The sequence below is a fragment of the Aquila chrysaetos genome, chromosome 4, assembly GCF_900496995.4.
Source record: "Aquila chrysaetos chrysaetos chromosome 4, bAquChr1.4, whole genome shotgun sequence".
NCBI classification, from domain to species: Eukaryota; Metazoa; Chordata; class Aves; order Accipitriformes; family Accipitridae; genus Aquila; species Aquila chrysaetos.
In genome coordinates, this window is record NC_044007.1 from 17,968,776 (window position 1) to 17,988,588 (window position 19,813).

General features: G+C 36.7%; 1 protein-coding gene across 4 annotated transcripts in view; it reads left to right on the plus strand.

The window, feature by feature from the left end:
• Window positions 1-19,813, plus strand: part of CSMD3 (CUB and Sushi multiple domains 3) — a 756,594-nt gene that overhangs the window by 621,030 nt on the left and 115,751 nt on the right. For 3 of the 4 annotated variants that reach the window (XM_030011520.2, XM_030011522.2, XM_030011523.2), the window contains 4 exons: window positions 8,397-8,515; window positions 11,175-11,244; window positions 12,970-13,086; window positions 18,726-18,935. In XM_030011520.2, coding sequence (XP_029867380.1) covers window positions 8,397-8,515; window positions 11,175-11,244; window positions 12,970-13,086; window positions 18,726-18,935 — 516 coding nt within the window. The remainder of the gene's footprint in view (window positions 1-8,396; window positions 8,516-11,174; window positions 11,245-12,969; window positions 13,087-18,725; window positions 18,936-19,813) is intronic. The other variant, XM_030011521.2, reaches the window with a different exon arrangement.

The window sequence follows — 19,813 nt, forward strand, 5'->3', positions numbered from 1 at the left end:
CATACAGCAGCTAGGAGTAAAAACAGACATGTTCATGGGACAATCCTAATCCCAAGTTATAACATATTTATATAATTGGTGCAGGCAAAACCAGCAAACTATTTAGGGAATTTCAGTTTAACTTTTTTGCCGATTAACAGTTAATTATTGATTCTAGTATTGAAGAAAAATAATAACAAAAAAACCCTTAGGAAAAACTCCCCTGCTTCCCTTTGGACATCTCCCCACACACATGCTTTTTTGTTCTTGCTCTCCCAAAACACTACACTCTGTTCCTTTGGTGAGGCAAGGGCAGTGCAGCGGACCGGGTCAGTGCCCTGTGGTTCCTACAGTCCCCTTAGGGTCCCACCTCTCAGTGCCTGCTCGGGTGGACACTCGGGCTCCACGCCCTGCTCAGGCAACTGCTTCGGCTGCAGCCTCTGCTTAGTCATGTTCTTCTCTCTGTCCTCCTTCAGTGAGGTCTCCTCTCTCCTCTTGCTTTGGCCTTCTTGTTCCTTTTCTTAAGTATGTCTTCACAGGGGCACATCTGGTTGGTACAGAGGCAGGCCAGACTCCTCTGGTGGGTGCCGCTGTGCCCTGCAGTGGGGCTTTTGGAGCTGGCTGGATCCGGCTGAACCGGCTGTGTCCGGCTCAACCCCTGGTCTCTTCCAAAGATGCCACCCCTGCAGCCCCACACCCCACCAGCCCCTGCCAAAATCTGCAAATTATACCCAGTACAATAATGTATGTACAATATAGTATGTATTTTATATATATGCGTAGGGGACAAAAATTAGTCACTCTCAGCGAAAATGAGAGAATGAATAAACTGAAAATAGCAGCTGTGCTTCTTAACTAACAGAGAAATGCTCACAGGTTGGTGCAATTACAGCAGAATTATTTCAAATGTTTTTATTAGTGCTGCGTACCTCACCAGCGGAAAAGGCTATAATTACAAATGTACTTTCTGTCTAAATGAGACCGCCTTAGCTGACTGACAGGAATTCTGGCAATCACTAATATTTTGTTGCAGGTTTTTTTTTTTGTTTTTTTTTTTTCTTCCCAGCTGTGCAGTTCCCTCTGCTCATATTGGTTCTGGTATCTGATCTGCATAATTGTGTCACGGTTATTTCTTGTCAGTTTTCCAGTATGCAAATCCCATGGTCTGGTTGTCTGATTAGCCAGTCAGAGAACACGGCCTTGCAAAATTGCTGCCTGATCACTTGTCTATAACTAAACATTAATTATAGGTTAGAGTTATCCTGCCATTTCCTTGAAATGCAGATAGTCTCTCAGCTGCTTACAACTTCAGAGGGGAAAAAACTGTGGGAAGTTATGAAAATAAAGTTAAAAAAAAGTGGAAGTGAAAATGCATCTCTCTATTCCTATGTGTCCAAATAACTGAAATGTGTAGGGTACTGCCAGTATACAACTTTCACTTCTAATTAAAGAAAGAATTCACAGTACATCGTTTAAAGTATTGGTCCGTGCCAAGAACAATAGCTATATATGTGTATATTGGTTTATACAAAGGTGTGTGTGAATGTGTACAAATGTAATATGTTTTTGGTGTGAATGTATAAACCCACAGTATATGCTGAAAATTTGTGATTCAGGAAATAATATCGATGTCCCTCAGTAGATACCCAGTTAACCAGTAGCTCAGTGAAATATGCTATTTTACAACACTAATGATTAATTAATATTTCATGTGCAGGTGATAGAAATATATGATTAAAACATCATATAGACTTTGAGGTGGAGTAAGGGAATTGCAAAACAATGTCTAAACCTGTAATCTTTACTGGAAACAAATGTAAACTTTAAGGGCAAAAATTTTGTGGCAAGTAAAGAATTGTGGTTGGAGAGTAAACTATGATGATTTCTGAATTAAGATTTTCTGTGATATGTGATATATTTTCCAAAGATATGCTCTAAAATAAACATAAATTATTTTACATGTGTGGGAATTATTGAAGTAAAATCTATGGTATTCGAAGTACAGAATAGGATTAAGTGAGCATAATATCTCCATAAAATCTGTGGAATACACCATCTCTACATTGTTAATAAGAAAAACAAAATAGAAAATATTTTCAAGATTATCTTGAATTTTAAAATAGAGGTACATTGTAACTAAATTCCTGTACTGCAAATTGCAAAATAATGACATGATTTTGTAGAATAATGTGGAAAAATGTAAAGCATTAGGCATCCCTGTTTGTTTACCACTCTCTGGCTCACAACACAGAACTAAAGCATGGTTTCAGAGCATGCAATCTGGATTCTTTTCATGCAAAACTAACTACGTGTACTTCAACATCTCAGCTAATGCCTTCAGCCACTAATGGACAATCGGCCTATAGGACCAGACTAGCTAAAGCTAATAATAATAAAACCCTTTAGTTTAGTGCTTAGTGTGGATACTGAGTCCTAGGCATCAGCTGTTTCAGTCCATAGATCCATGACTATTACTCCCCACTACTTGCTAAGAAAGACGTAGTCTCTATTACCTGTGGATTGGAGGAAAGTTTTATGATTTTTTTTTTTTTTTTCATCTGTGGCTTAATTTTTTTTCAAGAAGAGACTATGGAAAATTCCGCATTGGGCTGAATCATGAGTTTGATACAGGATGTTAAGCTAAGGGGCAATACTTTCTCATCATTGCTAGGAAGGAAGACAACGGAAACTGTATCTTGTGTATCTTCTGGATTTTTGTCTCTTGCAGTTTTCTGCAGCAGAGAAACAGGAATTTTTGTCAGGATTCCAGGACTCAAAATACTGCTGTATTTCTACTGAACTTTCTCCAGAAATGCTTTGATCAGAACAGAGTTTGCTCTCCCCAGTTGTCCTGGTCATCTCTGACTCTCAGACAACACTTCCTGCTCTAAAAGTTGTGATTGTTTTTAGAAATAGTTAGTAAATAGAAAGTAATGGCCACATTTTAATGTCAGTGTTTCCAGTGTTTTCCATTTCACTGGAGCCTGCACTGACAGAGGTCATCATGAGAAGTCAGCTAAATTAAAGTCTTAGTTTTTGAAGTATCAGTGCATGGTTCTCATTGAAAATCACATCAGAGTTAAATATTTACATTAAGCACTTTTCAAGTGAGTTAGCCATAAACATTTTTTTTCAATATGTAGTGCATCCTCCAATTCTATTTCACGTATTCTAGGACACACAAGTCCGAGGGGAAGTGCACCCTTCTTGCCAAAATGGCTACTTTTTAATCTCAACAACAGTTTTCTGTAAGAAGGTTTCATTCTGTTTCATTTCCAATATCTCTTTTCATCCTTTATTAATAGGTTTTTCACACTGTCCAGTCTGGCTCATCTTTTGAACTGCTACAAAATCCAAATGCACTTTTTTATATAAAAATAAAACAAAACAAAGGAACTTTATTTGTTGAAGAAATATTTTAAGACCAAGTAGATGATACTTTGACATAAGGAATTAAGTATTTACATTCCAAAACTGAATAGTGGTCTTATCAATAATCTTTTTTCTGGCATATTTTTACTTCTTTGTTGAATTCTTAAATTCTTATCATATTAATAACATGCAGTTTATGTATTCTAATGGATACCTTAAATATGAAAATATATTGCATTGAAAATATGTTGCATCAACTGAAGTATGTCAACAAAGAGCACCACAGAATGGTTTGTTAAACACTTACATAATGTTTATATGTTTTATGCCACTACAAATACTAATTTAGTCCTCATTTTCTCTATCTAAAGTTTTGCTAATTAGGTAATTGATTATTCTGTGTAAGTAGTGGTAATATTCTTTGAGATTAGTTGAGTTTCTCAGATTGTCTCATCATAATTTCCATAATACTCAATATCTATTTAAAATTAGTAAAAAATATGACACACTAATTTTCATTCTAAAATAAAATCCCTAGAAATCTATGTATTTAAATTGTATAATGTATAAGTCTCACATAAATACTAGAACATTTCCATAAAATTACAATAATGACTTTTAAAAATAAATGGGCTATTCCTTTAAGTCTTGTGTAGTCCCAGAGTGCAATATCCAAAATTTTATTGGTAGGTTTTTGTATTTAGAGCCATAGGAGCTGTTGGAGAAGGGTGAGACAGCATCAAATAGCTTCTTTTACTTTATATACAATTCATCTCATCTAAAAATTAGAAGATACTGAAAGTATGTTTTCAATGTATGCCTATGTTAAAATCTCTTTTCTTTCTAATGCCATTGGTCGCGAAAGTTTAACACATTATACTGAGATAGTAGTATAATGTGGTTCAAGGAACTATTCATGCACCACAAATGAGTCAATAATGAACAGAGTGCAGTTTATGAATACATTTATGATTTCACCTGAATAACTATAATGACACTATAGAGACACAAGTTCTGAAGTAGCCTGTCCTGCTTTCATCTGGGACAGAGTTAATTTTCTTCCTCGTAGCTGCTATAGTGCTCTGGTTTGGATTTGGAATAAGAATAATGTTGATAACACACTGATGTTTTAGTTGTTGCTAAGGAGTGGTCAGCTTCTTCAGCTCCTCATGACGTGCGGAAAACAGACTCCACAGTCAGTGAGATTGTGAAGTAGGTATGTTCATTCAGCGCTGGGCAGCACGGGGGGTAGTCCCACCAAAGTCGTGCGCGCCTGACTCGGCAGTTCGCTTCAAGTTTATACAGTCAAGTGTTACATATTCACAATACGGCTATACATATGCATGACCTATCCCCGCTTCATATTAAAATTAGCTCCGAGAGGTCATTTCCATAGTCTCCTCTCAACTGCACTTGCGCGGTGCCTCTTTATGGTGGTCGTCTGGTGGTCGCAGAGATGAAGATAGATGACTCCGTCACCGCTAGTAACCTCTTTTCTTGCACAGGCTCAGTGGTTTCTTGGTATTCACCCAAGCCGCAAGACCAGTCTTAGCTGGCTCTTGGGGCCAGCTCCTGCTTCTTATCAGGAACTGTCTCTGCCTCATTGGCTGGTTCTTGGGACTCTACCTCAGCTAATTTCAACAATGTTAGCGCTAAACATCACCTTTCATCCCCCTTTATTATGTCTACTGAGATTCTTTTGACTCCCCTTGTCTCACTCATACCATCCTGCCAGTGAGTAGGCTGGGGGGCACAAGAATTTGCGAAGAGACACAGCCAGGACAGCAGACCCCAACTGACCAAAGGGATATTCCATACTGTATGATGTCATGCTCAGTATATAAACTAGGGGAAAAGTTTGCCAGGGGCCACTTCTCGGGAACTGGCTGGGCATCGGTCAGCAGGGATGAGCAATTGCATTCTGCATCACTTGTTTTGTATATTCTAGTATTATAATTATTATTATAATTAGTATTATTTTTCCCTTCCTTTTCTGTCCTATTAAACTGTCTTTACCTCAACCCATGAATTTTACTTCTTTTCTGATTCTCTCCCCCATCCCATGGTGGGGCATGAGTGAGCAGCTGCATGGTGCTTAGCTGCCTGCCACGTTAAACCACGACAGTCCTTTTTGGCACTCAGTGTGGGGCATGAAGGGTTGAGATAACGACAGATCTGACCAGAGCATGTTAAAACAAATTTGCTATAAGCATTCATTATATTAGTTTAATAGTCGCTGGTCACAATGTTGATTTATTTGCTCTCAGAGTTGCTGCACTTGTTCTCAGAGTTGTGTTATCTGTTTATGTTCCCTGTTGTGCTGTTTATCACCTCTGAGACTGGGTTAAGGTTATCATTTTGATGTACTGTGTAACTCTGGCTTATGATATGATAAAATTGCTAGCCGTGAGACTAATCTGGTATCCGTACTCAGCATTGCTGTCATCTCTGTACTTCAGGAGCCATCTCTTGGAAACTATAAATAATTACACTATTTACCTTTTCTCCTTGGAGAGCCAATCTGTGGGGGAAACAAGGGGGGACACTTTGCCCTGCTCCTTCACTCTGCCTTTCTCCTTCACGTTCCCCCCCGCCAGCCCCAATGGAGAGGGAGCCCACGGCTGTGTGGTGGTTGGCTGCCTGCCTTGTTAAACCATGACGTAGCCCTCAGCTGGGAAGGCGGCAAACCCTTCTATGCTTCAGTTTGTTGAAAGACATTGTAGGCATTCAAACTGTACTTTTTTTGTAAACATTATTTTATTAATTGAAGTGAGAGCACAATAGCATGAATACTTGTGATCTGGTTTGAGCTGCTAAGATACCTACTCCGAGAAAGGCATTTAAATTATTTCATCTCACTTTGCATGGCCTGAGTATTCACATATTTAGGTTTTGCATTTCAGCTGAAGGTTCAGTAATTGGAAACTGAAAACTACTAACTCTTTCTTTGACTGTTCAAAATAGATTACAAACACTCATCTGTGTAAGCCAAGTACTGCTTTTTTGCATTTGTACTTTGTACATGAGCTGGATCACAGTCTAGAACTCTGAAATGTAAAAAGTGGATCTAAGCCCATCAGCCATTTTCAAAATAGATTCTTTGATGTTCTATTAGTATGTTTTTTGAGAACAGAAAATAAGAATTTGAAAGATAAAATAATCTGTTATGTATAAATAAGTTGCAGAATACTTGCTTGCATCATTTTGTACATGGCAAATATGGGATCATTATGGGATCATTTAGTATGTTATCAATATATACAAAAGTATTATTGTCATATGCAAAGGAACATTACATCCTCTTCTGTGAACCTGCAGTGGAAAGCCCTGAAATAAATCCTAACTTTTTCAAAGTAGTAACATTCCTTTCCGCACAAAGTGATGCAAGCCAGAATTGAATATCATGGAAAACATCTTGTTGATAAATTGTGTAAGTTCCTTAGTACCAAAATGTAAAATAATAAAAAAAAAAAAAATCACAAAGTTAACAGTGACCAAAAGTAATGAGTACAACTGCTTGGTTTGTGGATCTGTATCAGTTATTTCTGATTCCTATTAACAGATACATGCAGTAAAAAAATATGTTTTTTCCTCTCAGTGCTGTTCTCAGCAGAGAAAATAAGGACTGCAAGTGCTTTAAGGATTTTTTTCCAATTTAGGATTGAATTATGTTTCATAGCAGGAAGTTTATATTGTCATGGTCCTGAGTTTTATTTGTATGAATAAAATGTAGATTCTAATGATTTTAGTTCAAACAGGTTTTTTTTTAAATATAATTTTATATAAAATTTCATGTGTGCAATACATTTTTAAGAACAGGAATGACAAACTAGATTATCAGTTTAATCTCTACTTTCTAAATGCCTGACTTTTTTTTTTTTTTCATTTTACAATACAATGTTATTGTATAATTGTGGTAGTGAAAACTATTATTGGTGTACAAAACATGCCTTATAGAGAAAAAATAATGTGTGTACTTTATAAATTCTTTAGAATTTACATTAGCTTTCAGTTTTCATATAGTATAAAAATACACCATTGTAAGAGTCTTCAAATAATTTTTACTTAATGAAATTCTTACATGAAGTGATCAGTTACATTAGTAAGTTTTTAAACATGCAGAGGTTGATAATATATTGAAGTAGTGCCATTATTGAATCCCACTACATTTCCCTATTACCCTATGTACTGATGTTTAGTTGCTTAACAGTCCTAGCTTCACAACTAGTTAGGGTGTAATTCTTTCAGTAGGCAAAGAGAGTAACCGAGCTGCTTATACTTAATGTTACACATATTCTTATATTCCCGGATCTTCCTGGGTAGAGACAATGAAGAAGAATTTATTTATTTCTCTTTTGATGACCATGAAAAAAGTATACGGTCCCTTGGCAAACTAGCTTCTATTGCAGTCAGAAATTTGAACTTTTTGAAATTTGAAATTTAGTGTTATAACTCTATAGCTACTTTATTGAAAATAGCAGATTAGGTGAAATTTGATGTAAATATTTACTCTGTGTGTGTGTGTGTATACATGAATGGAAGAGTAGAGTCAGACCTGTGAAGGACTGAATGCAGCTGAGCAGTTACACTTTGCACTGTTTTTCCTGTGTTTTGTATTTGATGTGGTATTGGCCAGCATCCCCTGGAACAGATACTGGGAAAGGAAAGTCGGGTGCTCCCAGTTTGAATTAGGTAGGTTATAGTTAGGAGTGAGGCTGGAGGTGGAAATGAATGAGTCTGAGCCAGAGACAGTGGAAATTTAGAGGAGACTTTGAGTTTAGACTTCAGATTGTTGGCAAGTGTTTGTTGCCACCCTGACTATTTCGTTCCTTTTCCTTTTCTCAGGAAAAGTTTTTCTCCTTACGTAACAGTTGTTCCAAAATAATATGCCACTTGCTTGTCCACAGACAAACTGCTGGTACCCAAGAGCTTCCTAAAACATATCAATACAGTGTGCCTATGTACAGTGTACACAGAAGTTGTATGTGAATCTAAAACCAGATTTTATTCTCCTTAGAATGCCTAAACTTCTCAATTTTTCACAGCCATAGGTTTGGACTCTTGCCCTGAACCACAGACCCCAAGCAATGGGATCAAAATTGGAGACAGATACATGGTTGGAGATGTGGTGTCCTTCCAGTGTGATCAGGGTTATTCTCTTCAGGTGAGCCAAGCTTCCAATGTCAAATGGTGCCTTTTAGTTCTTTAACATGGTTATGTCTGAGTCTGTCAATATGAAATGGACACTGAACTCTTCAGGAGTTGCAGATACGTGATAAGCTTGCAGGACTAGTAGGCTTTTCTGCCAAATATTAAATTAGCAACTATCCAAATATTCTGTGAGAAGTGTATGGCTCTGTGCTTCCTCTGCATTAGTGACTATAGGTTGTTATCTATTATTGGTGGCATCTTTGGTATTCATAGCTGAGCTATGCAGTGTTGGCAAATTAAGTTAAAACACTTGATGAGCAATAATCAATAGTTCTCTATGTACAGGAGGAAAAAGAAAGTAACTGAAGAGGGAGAGTAACAACAAACAAAGGGAAAGGAAATAATTGTTTTTCTCAGTGAATCATATAATGCCAGTTATTTTCTTTCAGTAATTTCTGGGAGGGGTTTATCCAAAAAGGTTTTCAAATATGGGTGTATTCTTGCCAAGAAAATTTACTATGCTGTTGCATTAGCAAAAGGTGTAACTAGGGGCAATGCAGTGATTGTAAACTGTGACTAATTTGCCTGTTTGAGGTACTTAGCATATATAACCAGTAAGAATCTGTCTGCCTACAGGAAAGATCTTGAAAATATTTTCAAAAATTTGTACAGTTACACTGTAGAACCAAACTCAAAACTGAATATTGTTTCCACTTGAGACACTCCCCAAAAGGACTAAGGTTCCAATTGAAAGGTTACTATTTTCAACAGCTGTAAAAATTATTTTTTTATATTAATATTTTTTTTTTTACAAAAAATATTTTTCTCATTTGTGACTCTGTGGACTCTACAGTCTCCACTTAATCTAGGTCTTTGAGAGCGTAAAAAGAGAAAACAGTCACATTACCTATGCAGAGTAAAAAGAAACATTTTAAAGGGAAAAAATGTTTAGTATATAGCACCACATGATTAACTGCTACTGGAGTTATTGATATCTTTGGAGTAAAATAGCAAAAGGATAACTTACCTGCCTTTCTTTCTTCATTAACATCAGTCTGGCCTGTAACACATGTTGATGAGTGTCAGACTAACTAACTGAAGCGAAGTTTTAAAACTGGTAATAATTTCAAACACTTATTTTACATAATTCTGTGAAGACCAAAATACTGGGGTCATATGTACTGCATAAAAAAAAAAAAAAAAAAAAATTACTTTTTTGGACTGAAGAATATTTTTTAAAAAGTTGCAGTTTATGTACTGTGATAGAAACTAAATAAACTTGTCTGCTTCCAGATCTCAACTGCCACTTGGATTTGAGACCTGTATCCCAGTTTCCCCTTCAAGACAGAGTTCCTATTCATGTCTGCAGCTTTCTAGCATTTCAAGAATAACTGAAATGTTCTGTGATTGCAGCTCTGACAATGACTGTTGAAGTTCACTTCTTATGTTGCCTGATTTTGGCTAGTCATTCTTGAGAACAACCTGTCAATTATTTTTTTCTTCTTTGTTTTAATTTGATACTTAAATACAAATATATGAGCAGACAAGCCACAGTAAATAGCTGAAATAAAGAAAATATAAAGAACATTGGAGCATGGACTGTGCAAACACACATGTAAAACCTCTTCCCTCCATATTGTTCTTCTGGCTTAATACATTATGATTTGGCTGCTTCCTTTTTTTGTTTTCTTCTAGCAATGAGCAGATATGCCTACTTGCACTATGGAGAAAGTGTGTTTATTTTTCTTCTAGGAGAGAAAAAGAATGGGTTGCAGATTGATGAATAAACTATTCACAGTTACCCTGAATGATTTAGAGATACTTGGTTCTCTCAAATGCTACAGGCTCTGAATTGATAAGGAGATTTAACATGAAAACCTAACTTTTCTCTTCATATGAAGGTTGAACAAACAGGCTAAAAGCTATTGCATTTTTTCTACTAGGTAATCTTAAAGTGTATACCATATGATTTTGCATGAAATCCCAAGTAGAGTTTTCTGTTAAGATTTTTCATTTTCATTTGCTGTTTCTGGAAGACAGTTAGAATTACATGAGGCTGATGAACAACACAGGTCACTGGTGGGTCTTGGAACTTAGCTGTAACAGATTGCCTTGAAATCATAACACCTCATCTGTTGTAAAGGGACACATGTTGTAAAGAGATTCCTTAAATATCTCAGCTTTTGCCAACTTAAGCAACTGTTTCAGGGGTGACGGTAAAGACTGCATTTAGAATAGGTATTATGAATTTAAGATGTAAAGTCAGTACTGTATAACGTATATAGTTTGTATCTTTTTATCATGTTCCACAAATGATGCAAATCAATACTATGTAAACATTGCTTCAATTAGACCTTTAGTTTCTAGACCCTTGGTTTATAATAAAGCTGGTGTTATAGAATTCAGCCGGATACTGTTATACTGTTAGAAATGACATTAAAGGCATAGACACAATTCTCAAGTGAGCTAACAGTCACATAGTTAAGATTACAGTCTTCTCGTATTGAAGGTACGATACAATTCACAGTGTATGATATAAATGTTATACCTTGGTGGTTTTATATATTTTGATGATGTTTTAAATTATAAATTATTTTTGTTGAGATACTAATGATGTGCCATATATTGTATATTTTTCATTATATTAATTAGCAAATATTGTGTCATTTTAGGGACATTCACATATCACCTGTATGCCTGGACCAGTAAGAAGATGGAATTATCCGATTCCAATATGTTTAGGTATGTTCCGCATACGTAAGCTTTCTTAAATATGCCAGAATGAGAAAGCCAGAGAACTCAAAAATAAGAGCTACGTATAGGGGAAAGAACAGGGAGAACTAGAAGAACTTAATTAAAAGTGAAAATGGTCAAATGAAGCTGAAGATTTTCAAAGTATACTTGGCACTTTTTTTGGCAAAGCTTTTCTGAAATGTCCAATCAACAGAAGAAAGGATGAAATATGTTCTAGTCAGAATCTATCATCTATTTGCTATCAGTGATGAGACCTCCAGAGACCCTTGCAAACATAGTTATTTATGAATCATTTCCACAGCAGAGTGATGACTATTATAGAAAACACTAAATAGATATAGCATTACATTTTCATCTTTAATAAGTTCAACATAAGGCATGTCTCCCCAATTTAAGAAGATACATTATTTTTTCAAATTAAACTATATACATGATCATATTAATATTATTGGAAGAAGCACTGGAATCCTGCCAGAGGCCCAAATGAAATATCTGAAGTGCATTTAAATGTATTCTCTTTATATGGTGAATAAATGTGAGGGATGTAAAACTCCTTCTATTTGCATTCTCTTTCACTGAATAAAAATGCCTTTTTGTTTGGGTTCCCTAACAGTAAAACTTATCTGTATTTGTAATCTTGAATGTATGGAAAGTAGAATACTGCATACTTTAATGAGAATACTCATTAAAGATTTTATACTTGGCTTTTCTTCAAGACAGATTATATATCCTCTTGAGCTGATTCACATAATCCTGTTCTTAATCCTGTGAGGTGTTAAAAACCTCCTGTGAGGTATTGAGCTCCCTCAGCTTAGAATTTATAAATATTCAACAAGATTCAGATAGTTGTAAGAATTTTTTCGGGAGTTAGTCTTCAGTTTCCATCATTATGCATTAACATATGTATAGGAAGTCTGATACAATAATTGCACTTCTCTATGGTAAATTCTGAAGGCAAAGATGCTGTGCTGAAATTTTAGGGGGGATTATTTTCCTTTTTTTCCCTTCTTTTTTGCAAGTAATGATTTTTAATTGTCTTTCAAAGGATGTAGCAACTGTTAATTGGACAAAACTGTTAAACATAATTTTATTTACCATAATTAACATCTTCAAATCTAATATTGAAGTGTCAGTTACTTTATTCACTGATGTCATGCCTGAAAAAAATTAAAATTAAGTTCAAATACAGATATAGTTAAATTTCTGGAAATATGTGTGTGTGTACATTTCCTAAATCTGTTTATTTTACCTTGGTTTTAGAACAGCAGGATACAAATGCAGTTTTTAAAAGACCTCTTGAAATTCTTTGAGTACAGAATCTTTTAAAAATAGATTATTATCTTATATTATTCAGATGCTCCTTTACAAACTAACGTGGAATTGTGCCAATGTTGCTATGAGCTGATGTGTGCCGCTTGCATGTTCACAAAGGTGGTTCACACAGACAGAGTGCAGAGTAAACATCTGTTCTCTTTTCAGGTACACGTGTCCCCCAAATTAAAGACTAATCCATTCAGAGTAGATACATATGTTTAAAGCACCCACTTATAAATTACTTTATTACAGGTATTTAGTGGTAAAGGAAAGTTTGTGTATTTTTTGAAACATAAACCTAGTTATTACATTATTAATGTTGGAAGGATGTTCAATGTTCTGGATTAATTTTTTAGCTCATTCTACTCCTCTGAAAAATGTCTTTGCGTTTTTTTTCAGCACAATGTGGTGGTGGCATGTCGGACTTCAGCGGTGTGATCCTCAGCCCTGGGTTTCCTGGCAACTACCCTAGCAGTTTGGATTGCACATGGACAATAAAACTGCCTATTGGTTTTGGTATGTGTTCTTTCATGGATTAAATTTGTTGGGTTTTTTATGGATTCAAAAAACTGAACATAGAATTTAAAATATTGTGAATATTTATTCTGGCAAAAAAAAGAATTATAATTCATTTAAAGAAGTTATCAAAGCTTAAAAGAAAGATCTAGAATAGAAAAGCTACAAGGTTCTTGGTTTTTCATTTAACATATACTACAATTTTCTGATAAAGATACATTCTCATTATCCAGGTGTCTCATGAAGATGTTGAATAGTATAAGCTCCCATATCAACCCATAGAATATTGTACTTGTTAGTGGCTAGCAAGTGGACGTTGAATGACTCATTATCACTCTTGGAGCCTTGAAGTTCCATTAATTTTTAACGTACTTCCTCTCCATTTATCAAGTTCATATATGTTCAACTTCCAGATGAGAACACTATAGAAGACTTGAGTCAAAAGTCATAGCAGAGTGAGAATCCATTATATCCACAGTTCTCCCTTTTTCAGTTTAATCATAGAAGGAAATAATGGTTGATCAGGGTTGATTTTCTGTTAGTAGATCCATGTTGACCACTCCTGAGTCCCTTTTTATCTTTTATGTTTTTGGAAATTGCCTCCAATTAGCCAAGTTCCATAATCTTTCCATGGACTGCAGTGAACCTGCAACTGCCATTGCCCAGGTCCTCTTTCTTGTCTTAAAAGTGGATATATCTTCAGACTTCTTCTGATCACCAGAACTTCTCGCATTCACTATGATTTTGCATAAGTAATATCAGCATTTCAGTTACACTAGCTAACCCCTTGAGCAACTTTCGGTGGATCTTATATATCTATCATTGCAAAATCTTTATTCAAAGTTGGCCAATAGAGTTGTGCCATCTAATTTTTTATACTTGTGGCACTTTTGTAGGAGCACATGCGCTTGGACTTTTTTCTTTATATACTAGTTGAATGGGAAGCTGTTTTTTCAGACACGCCTCACTCTTTTCTATTTTATACTTGCCATCTTCTGTCAACTTTACTTGATGATACAGAATTTCTGGGTCTTCCACAGTAACTGAATGTGACATCCCAAGTAGTTTTCCCTTCTGCATCTGTCCAGATTCTTTCTCTCCTCTTTTTAAAATCACTTCTATGATCTTTTTGATTATAAGTCCCAGGATCCCTGTTCACCTATCATTTAAATGAAAGCCAATTGTTGTGCATGGTTTGTTTAAACTGAGTAATATTAAACATTCAGTAACAATGACTTAACAGAATCTATCTGTGGGAAGTACATTATGTCAGGATAGGGATTTCCATATAGAACCTAATTGTTATGTTTGCATTTTGTTCAAAAGTCACAATATTCAAGTCAATAATTTATTTTTTTTTATTAGCATTTTACAGAAGTAGCATTGATACTTTAATTCTGCCATTACATGAATTTTAGACAGCTTGACATGACAGCTTCTAATGTTTTGTCATGAGTCATAATGCTGTCTAGAATCTTCAGATCCCATGCAGATCCCTGCTAGTTTTCCAGTTCATGTACGGGAAAACTAAATGCTCCCTTTTCTATATGAAGACTAAAATTGCACAGATTGAAATGTGCTCGACATTTTCGACCATTTCTAAACAGGATATGATTAAAATTTAATTGAAAATTAAAGTATAAGTTCATTGTAAAAATGAAAAAAATGACATTGAAAAAGTGATGGCTAAAACTGATTTTAGTGATGCTGTGGTTCTAGTCCAGTGGAGGTACTTACATCTAACTCTTCTGAGTAGTAAACAGAAAAACTCAGAAACACCATCATGGGAAATTCCTATGGGCTTTCACTTGTTTAAGTGCTTCTAACAAGATTTTTTCCTGGTTAAAATTTACAGATCATAAGCTTTTCCACTTTAAGTTAGCTAATGGTGTAATCTAAACCAATGACACAATGTTAATTTCAATCAACTTACAAGGTTACTTTATATGGTTTGTTGCTATTCTTTACAAGATTAATGGTTAGATATTATATAAATATATGAAATACTCATTCAAGAGGGATGTCCAAACTGCGAAAAGCCATAGAAAAAGCCAGTCTAACAAGCAGAAGTCTGAGACAGAGGCAGGTACTACAGGCTGAGCAAAGGATTAATGCTTTGGAAGACTGATATGGTTCAGGAACTCATAGTGAAAGGCAGTAGAATACAGAGAGCAGAATGATGGGCAAAAATATATTAGAGCTGGTTTTGTATCGAACGAAGTGGGTGAAAGAGAAAAAAATTAGACAGCATGAGTTGGCAGTTATTAATGACAGTTTAACCTTTGGACAAGTGTTTGGTTCACAGAATCAAATAAAAGGCCAAGCCTACAAATGTCATGGATAGAGAAAGAGCAAAGTTTGAATATAACTGGATTCTCTGTGTAGGAAATACTTGGAAGGCTGGCAAAGTCAAAGAATGACACTTAAAGCAGAAACTTTCTTATGACATATAGACTATCTTCAGATAAAGGGAGACAGAAATTATCAAGGTAACAGTAATTTAATTATGCACCAGCCTTTTTTCCTGTAGTGTATGAAATGTTACATGCTTCAGAAAACCATTCGTAAACTTTACATGGTATCTGCGGAAAAAGCTCTAAAAGACAGTGGCAAACACTATTTAGCTATTACAGTTTAGGAGTTACAAAATTATTCATGACTTTTCAATAATTAATCTGACATTATATCTTTTCCTTTCAATTTTATATGAAATCATGTTGATTGTCTTTGCCAGAAACACCAGTGGGACTCAGTCATCTTCTTAATGAAAATACTGCATTATCATTCCATAGTTGCACTAACTCCAGATAAAATACAAATTCTACTTTGTTTTAACTTATATAGAAATATGTATGAACAGGAAAATGTTTAAAGACTCCTATAACCACTCAGCTGCTGAGCATTTTCTTCTTGTCCTGCCATATAATCGTAGTAATACATCATCTGGTTAGGAGAGAGGACTTGCTAATGGATAGTAAGCTACCTTTCTGTTCCTTACTGAATTAAATAATCAGAAATTTCTGTTGGCAAGATCATCATATGACGGAGTGTGTGTATGAACTGTATGTTTAGTGGGAGAGGTACTGATGAATGATGGCTAGATGATATAATTTACATTTTTTTGACTCAAAAATAATATGTATCTTAAGGGATGTAAGGCGTGCAGCTACCTCCTCCAGCCACTCCATCCCAGGACCCTCCTGCCCAGCCACTGGAGCCCAGCCTGGTGCCCAGGGATGTAAGGTCTCTGCCCAGGCTGAGGGACATGGCTGCCACTTTCCCATTTGCAGATTCAAATAGTAATGAAGCTGAGCACAGACACGCACACTGACCTGGATGGTCACTCAGACTGCCAACAGGAGGTGCTGCCTTCAACAGCACCTACATACAGGACTCAAATAAAACACAAGCATAGGCAGTCAAGTCCCCTCCTCTGCTTGGGCTGGCAGAGACAGAAGGTCACTAGTGCAGGCACACACAAAACACTCTCTAGGTTCACAAGCACACACACGTTTGCAGATCCCTTGATTGTCTGCCCAGCACCCCTGTCTGGATTTCAGGCCCTCTTACTTGCTTCACGGGTTCCCTACTCATTGGCTGGTCCAGTTTGAAGTTTGTTAGCAGATGACACACGAGCACCCACACCCACACCGGCACTGGGGAAGATATAGACGCGTGCCCTCCCAGCAGCCAGCACCAGCCATATGGGCTGTGACCCACCATCTCGTTCCAGCTGCCACCACTGAGCTCCTTACTCACCTCACTCACACTAGTCTCCCCAGTAACTGGTTTTGAGAACACACACCATTCCTGCCCCAGTGGCTGGAAGTTAAAGAACCCTGCACTCGCTTCAGGCCAGGGGCACCAACACCCCTGCTCAGACTCCAGTAGCTGGCACTCAGTCCATTCACACTGGTACCCCCATTAGCTGACATTCTGGGCACAAGGTCTGTAGAATCATAGAATAGTTTGAGTTGGAAGGGTCCTTTAAAGGTCAGCTAGTCCAATCCCCCTGCAACGAGCAGGAACACCTTCAACTACATCAGGTTGCTCAGAACCCCGCTAGGACCCTCCCTAGATCCAGAGAGCTATGGCCTTTAACTCGCCCCAGTAACTGACACCACAGGCAGCAGGGTGCCCACACCCCTGCTCTGACTCCAGTAGCTGGGACCAATTTTCACCCTCACACACACACAGAGGTCTCACCAGTAAATGGCACTGAGACCCCCCGACTAGCTCCAGTAGCTAGCACTACAGGCCAGGGGCAACCACAACCCTGGTCTGACTCCAGCAGCTGGCACCAAATTCTACTCACAGATACGGATCTCACCGGTAGCTGGCACTTAGTCCTTGCAGCACACGTGCACATGGGATAGAGAGTGAGATTAACACAGAGAGATAGTTAAGAAAAGATTTAATAAGAAGATATGAGATGGTAGGACAGACTGGTGATCAGGTGCAGGGCTTAGCCAGAAAAATGTACTGACCCGCCCCATTTTACACGCAACCAGCCCCTTTCATGCCCTTTTCTGTCTACCTCCATCTTTGTTCCTCCCTGCTCCCCTTTCCCCTGTGCGTGCCCTCAGGGGTTTGTATAAGTCTACCAATTCCTGCACCCCTCCCAGTATGACATACTCTTGGTTTACAATCTTATCAGTTGCAAAGTCCAGGTTGATCTTCCTGGAAGTTGTGCCTGTAGTTTCTTGACAGCCCATCAGTTAGTGTGACTGACAAGGTTTGTTTCTTGTCATTGGCTCCATGTTTGCTTTGTCAGGTCTGTGTCTTTGTATATTTTTGGTTTCTGGTTTTCCCCTTTTCCACTGGTTTCCCAATATACAAAGTCCCTGATCAGATGACCTCGCTGGAATAAACATTTTCACACTCTCACTTGACCTCATCAGTTAGTGTGATTGACCAGGTTTGGTTTTCATCACATCCTCCTTCAGGTTTGTGTCCCTCTATCTTGTGTATGGCTTCCTTCTTTTCTTATTTTACCTTGCTTCATTGAAAAATGTCCTTGACCAGATACCCTTAAAGGAGCAGACACTGTCCTTCTACATACTCTTACAATATATGTGATACATGTTATATGCACAATTTTTACTGTGCCTCATTATTTTTTTTATATATATATATTAATATATATAAGCTGAGAGATCAGTTTATATGCAACTGAAATGCAGCTATCTCTGGGGTAGAATTCTGTCACTGGATTTTTTTAGGTGTGGCACAAAAAGCATGTTTTCTTTTAATAGAACTAGAGACTATTTTATGCAATTGAAAACAGGAAAGCTTTAACTAAAATGAATGTATTCAATGTTCAGAACTGAAATTTGCCCTAAAGGCACAAACAACAAACTTTGCCAAAAAGTGGCATAAAATACACTACAGTTCAATGCCTTAGATCATGTTAGTATTTCAGTGTTAGCATTTCTTAGCTTGCCAGCCTCTCAGAATTAGTAGTGCATGAGGAGAAAGAATGCTTCAAACTGAATTCCATGGACTGCATCAAGGAGCGTAACACATGCATTTCCACTAGTTACATTATTTTCTGATATTAACAGTGTAAAATGTACATACTTTGTTCTCCCTCCTGGTATTGATACTAGTGGCTTTTATTTACTGATGATGTTTTTCAGGTGTCCATTTGCAGTTTGTGAATTTCTCAACGGAGACCATACATGATTACTTAGAAGTTAGGAGTGGATCTACAGAAACTAGCACTGTTATTGGGAGACTAAGTGGCCCTCAGCTACCAGCCTCTTTGTTCAGCACAACTCATGAAACCAGCTTATACTTTCACAGCGATTACTCACAGAACAAACAAGGATTTCATATTGTATATCAAGGTGAGATTTTTGACATTCTTATGTGAGAACAGGGTGGCTGTTGAAGGTTATTTCTTTTTTTGGCATTTCTAAAAGATAAACATAAAATAAAAGATTTTGTGTGTTGCAAACCAAAGTGTTATGCACCAAGATCAAACAGACGAATGCAGAAAATTAAGATGAAAAAGGAAAAATAATTGCATATGCTCTTTAAAAAGCAGTTCAAATGTAGGCAAACAGATAATTACCCATATCTGAATTTGGCTGGCATATTAATTTACATTGCCTGGCTTTACAAAGTAAGCATCTCTATTGTTCAATCTTTGTAAGCATATGGGAATCTCAGTTTTGTGTCTTGGGTTCTGGAAGGGGAAGAACTAAGTATTGTTTTAGAGTACTGGATCCATGTAGGCTAGTACAGAATAATGCCAACTCAGAAATCTCCAAATCGATTTTATTTCCTAGTTGGCAATAGCGCTGGAAGGTTCTTGTTCTGTTGTACTCAAGTAGGTCATGCTGAGCTGGTGAAGGCTGCAAGATCATAATTCTATTTATATAATTGCAGATTCATTTAAAAGGGTTTAGATCATCACTGTTCACAAAAAAAGGTCAAATGTATATTTTAAACTATACGTGTTTTCATGATAACATCGAAGGATGATTTAAAGAGTTTTTACTTTAGAACAGTCTCCTATTATTATTTCAATAGTAAAAAGTCCAAGTTGACTTGAACTCTATGTAACATTCTGGAAGTGATCCACTGTAAAAAGTATTAGCTTTTAAAGAAAAAGTCAGTTTATGACTTAAATTGCATGCTAAGATTTTCTTCACTTCTTATTTGGAGTATGATACAATTTGTAGGAGTAAGAGAACTTTAAAAACTACTGCTAAGAGAGCAG